Source organism: Electrophorus electricus, chromosome 13, assembly GCF_013358815.1.
Source record: "Electrophorus electricus isolate fEleEle1 chromosome 13, fEleEle1.pri, whole genome shotgun sequence".
NCBI lineage: Eukaryota > Metazoa > Chordata > Actinopteri > Gymnotiformes > Gymnotidae > Electrophorus > Electrophorus electricus.
In genome coordinates, this window is record NC_049547.1 from 22,380,498 (window position 1) to 22,385,497 (window position 5,000).

The 5,000-nt window shown below is 46.8% G+C and overlaps 1 protein-coding gene across 2 annotated transcripts in view; it reads left to right on the forward strand.

Annotated features, from left to right (window-relative positions):
* actn2b (actinin, alpha 2b) overlaps window positions 1-5,000 on the forward strand; it is a 27,492-nt gene that overhangs the window by 6,306 nt on the left and 16,186 nt on the right. For both annotated transcript variants that reach the window (XM_035532875.1, XM_035532874.1), the window contains exons 5-6: window positions 3,749-3,836; window positions 4,038-4,116. In XM_035532875.1, the coding sequence (XP_035388768.1) occupies window positions 3,749-3,836; window positions 4,038-4,116 (167 nt within the window). The remainder of the gene's footprint in view (window positions 1-3,748; window positions 3,837-4,037; window positions 4,117-5,000) is intronic.

The window sequence follows — 5,000 nt, forward strand, 5'->3', positions numbered from 1 at the left end:
AGATTGAAGACCAGTCGTGCTGCTGCATTCTGGACAAGTTGTAGAGGTTTGATGGCTCTTAGAGGAAGACCAGCAAGTAGTGAGTTGCAGTAGTCTAGCTTTGAGATCACAAGAGACTGCACAAGCACCTGGGTAGCTTCCTACGAGAGAAAGGGTCAAATCCTTCGTATGTTACAAAGGAGGAATCTGCAAGACCGGTTTAGATTAGAAACATGAGTTGAGAATGACAACTGATTGTCCAAAGTTACGCCCAGGCTTCGGGCAGCTTCGGATGGTGATACCAGGGAGTTCTCAGAGGAAACTGTAACGTCATGGTAAGGGTTGGGAGTACCTGGGATGAACAGAAGCTCAGTTTTACTGGGGTTGAGCTTCAAGTGGTGGGCTGTCATCCATGACACAATGTCAGTCAAGCATGCCAAGATACGTCTGGAGACCTGCATGTCAGAGGGTGGAAAAGAAAGAAATAATTGAGCATCATCAGCATAGCAGTGGTAGGAGAAACCATGAGAAGATGTTACGTCACCAAGAGAACGAGTATACAAAGAGAAGAGAAGGGGGCCCAATACTGAGCCTTGTGGAACACCAGTGCAGAGTCTACACGGTTTGGATGTAGATCCTCTCCATGTCACCTGATAGGACCGTCTATCCAGATAAGACTGAAACCATCTCCAAGCAGAGCCAGTCACACCAAGCCTGGAGAGAACAGAGAGAAGAATGTTGTGGTTCACTGTGTCAAAGGCTGCTGAAAGGTCTAGAAGAATCAAAACAGATGACAGTTTGGCAGCTTTAGCAGCATGAAGTTTCTCAGTCACTGCTATGAGGGCCGTTTCTGTAGAATGTGCTGGTTTGTAGCCAAACTGATTGGGATCATGCAGCTGGTTCTGTGTGAGGAAAAGAGACAATTGATTATAAACTGTTCATTCAAGGGCTTTTGAGAGGAAAGAGAGAAGTGATACCAGTCTGTAGTTGGTAACGCTGGAGCTGTCAAGTGTGGCCTTCTTGAGGATTGGTACCACCCTGGCGGTTTTGAATGCAGTAGGCACGTATCCAGAAGATAAGGAGATGTTGATGATGACAGAGATGAAAGGAAGCAGATCTCTTACGATTGTCTGGAACAGAGCAGAAGGAATTGGATTCAGCGGACATGTAGTTGGATTGCTGGAAGTCAGGAGTTGAAGAATTTCATCTGAGCAGAGAGGAGAAAAAGAAGTCAGAGAGTTGGATGTTGGGGAATGCACGTTGGTTGGAGGAGTGGGAACAGAGGAAAAGGACTGGTGGATTGCTGCAACCTTCTCCTCAAAGAAGGTGATAAAATCCTCTGGAGTAAGAGATGAGGAAGGAGGGGGAGGATTAAGGAGAGAAGAAAAAATAGTGAAGAGCTTGCATGGATCAGCTGATGATGATTTGAATTTCTCTCTGTAGTAGGATGACTTTGCAGATGTTACTTCCAGTGAGAACTTGGAAAGGAGAGACTTGTATGAGCTGAGTATGAGCTGAGGTCTGAATCTACGTGAGATTTCCTCCACCGCCTCTCTGCAGTCCTTCGTTCTCTCCTGTGGCAGTGAAGTGTTTCTGTTAGCCAGGAGGCAGGTGGGGAGGACTTAGCAGGTCTAAAGGAGAGAGGGCACTCATTCATTGATGAGGAGAGTGTAGAAATGAAAGTATTTGTAGCTGTATCCAAAGAGAGAGAGGATAGCGAGTCAGGGTGAGGAAGGATGGACAAAATAGTAGAAGTAAGGGAAGAGGGAGTTATGGAGTGCTGATTGCGACGGAGGAAGGAGGAACATGTTGGAGAGGACTGGATGGAAAGAGAAGGAAGGGAGAGAGAGAAGGATAGACAGTGATGGTCCGAGAGGTGGAGGGGGATGACTGTGATGTCCGATGTTGTGGTGGTGCGGGTGAAGATCAGGTCCAGAACATTGCCCGCTTTGTGAGTCAGAGGAGAGTGGTTGAGGGTGAGGTCAAATGCTGTCAACAGAGGAAGGATGCAGAAGGAATGCAGCTTGTCTGATGGAAGGTTGAAGTCTCCAACCTGGAGGGCGGTAGATAAGAAGTTTGGTGGGGAAAGACACTGTAATGGCATGAAATTCAAAAGAGGAGATGGAAAGAGTAGAGAAGGAAAGTGGAGTGAAACGCCACTCTGGAGACATTAGTAAACCTGTACCACCACCCCTGCTGAGACGCCTCGGAGAATGTGTGGATGGAAAGGCAGAGGACAGGACAGCCGGAGTCACTGAGACGCCTCGGAGAATGTGTGGATGAAAAGGCAGAGGACAGGGCAGCCGGAGTCACTGAGACGCCTCGGAGAACGTGTGGATGAAAAGGCAGAGGACAGGGCAGCCGGAGTCACTGAGACGCCTCGGAGAACGTGTGGATGAAAAGGCAGAGGACAGGGCAGCCGGAGTCACTGAGACGCCTCGGAGAATGTGTGGATGAAAAGGCAGAGGACAGGGCAGCCGGAGTCACTGAGACGTCTCGGAGAATGTGTGGGTGAAAAGGCAGAGGACAGGACAGCCGGAGTCACTGAGACGCCTCGGAGAATGTGTGGATGAAAAGGCAGAGGACAGGGCAGCCGGAGTCACTGAGACGCCTCGGAGAATGTGTGGATGAAAAGGCAGAGGACAGGGCAGCCGGAGTCGCCGAGTTCTCAGGGGTGATCCATGTTTCTGTTAGAGCCAGGAAGTGTAGGAAGTGGAGGGATGCTAATGCTGAGACGTCTCGGAGAATGAGTGGATGAAAAGGCAGAGGACAGGGCAGCCGGAATCACAGAGATCTCAGGGGAGATCCATGTTTCTGTCAGAGCCAGGAAGTGTAGGAAGTGGAGGGATGCTAGTGCTGAGATGAAGTCAGCCTTCTGGACAGCAGATTGGCAGTTCCAGAGCCCTCCTGCCACCACGATATGTGATGGTGTGAAGCGTTGTGAGTCAGTGAGGTTGCTGAGATTGAGACGTCTATGATTGCGTCGAGGAGATCTGTGGGATATGTGGACAGGAATTGTGAAGCACATTTCAGATACTTGATTTGTGGATGTATGAGATAAAAAATTGAGATAATATGAGAAGATACTTAGCTGAGTTTGTGAAGTCCTGTAGGTGAGATGTAGATGAACTGATTGAGAGCACCACCAAACCTTCTCCAGATGCTGATTACCGCTACAGACACGTGTGTCTGTGAGTCGTTCTAATTTAACTCAGTTCAATGAGTACTGAGCCCGCACTTGAATTTCACAGAATCTAAGGCAAAAGTACTTGAACTCAGAGCCTACCTTAATCAACCAGATGATAATCCAACGAGACAAACCAAAGCACACCAAAGAAATAGCCAATAGAAAGAAATAACCAATAAGACCTCATGGGAGTGTGTTACCGTAGTGACGGATTTGTTTGGAGCTGAAGGGAGTGGGGACGTTTGGGTGTCCAGTGTTAACAGGACAGTGTTAACGTACGAGGGACATACGTGTAGGTCTGACAGCCGTGAGTGGGTTTATCAGAACACTAACACAGACACACTTACATAAGACGGCTTGATGGGGGGGGTTTGGATTCTACTGGTTACAGTAGGAGTTACCAGATCAGTCCAGTAAGATTTATATGTTACATGCAGGTACATCACACCCTACATTCCTTACAGGGCTGGAAGCTCCTAAGATGTTCACCTAAGCAGGAATAAATCTAACCGCTTTACTGTAGACAACACAGAACTAAACCTAAGACTAAAGGGTCATGTGTACCATGCTGTACCGTTGTAGAAACCTCGGCTAAAGAAGGCTTGCTTTTGTGGTGCCAGAGAAAGACCGCCCCCTATAGGAACGTCAACGTACAGAACTTCCATGTCAGGTGAGCCTACTTTACAAAATATATTCAAATTTAATACGTATACCAATTTGAAATGCCAAGCAGACTGTAAACATTTTACATACTACTTATTTTTTTATTGTTAGTAAGTGATTAAAAATATTGTTGGAAAATGTTGGTACTTTAATTTCACCTTTGACCTTTGACCCTCAACATGAACCCATTGACCACTTTGTGGTGAAGCTGGAAAGATGGCCTAGCGTTCTGTGCCCTCATACATAGGCACAGGCCTGACCTCATCGACTACGCCAAGCTCAACAAGGTCTCTTGTGTGACCCCACATTAACCTTTGACATTACCCCTGTCATTACTATGTAATCTTAGAATTAACATTGGACTTCTGAACCGCTGCGCCCCCTTGTGGTGCCATAACCTCTTTCACAACTTGAGCATATTTGTCTGCACTAACTCTTCAAGCTCACAGAGATATTTATTTATTTATTTAATCTGCTGAACTTAACTCATTTACATACCTGTTATTTTCTGGCAAGACAGCGCCATTGGGCCGGCCACTTTGCGTGTTTGCGTTGTCATGACGACAGCTAGAAGGATCGACCAGCCCTCTCTGCTGACGCAGGTTCAGCCCATGCATGGGCACGACTGGAGCTTTGTAAAGCAAGTAGTTTAAAGGAAAAGTGTTACACACTCCAGCATTAATTCCCCTCAGACAACAGCATCTTTTTTCAGGTGTTTAGAGCTGTTTTAGACTGTGTTTAGGAGGTGTTTTGTCAAATGTTTAGAGTAATTGATACTTCCCTCATCCTAAATATCTTAAACAATGTTAAACTAATCTGAAGAGTGAATAAAATCAGATTTTTGAGATGTAACACTTTAACATTGACTTTAACTGCAAGCTGAACAGACCTTTAGATCTCCTGCTCTTGTTCCTGTTGAGCTCTGCCCTGTTTCTGAGCAGTCATGCTGCATGCCGCCCTGTGTTTAGTGCTTTAGCAGCACTGTGTGCCTGTTGGATAAATCTTGGCTTTTGAGTGGGTTTGTGCTACTGACAGATAGAGTAACAGCTCATCCCACATTTCCCCGAAGACAATGCACAGCACGCTGGCGTCTGCACCCAGAATAGCGCTCCGGAATTCGCACTGCTTGTGCCCGGCACAGGGAATCTCATTCCTTTGCTCTGTAGCCTTG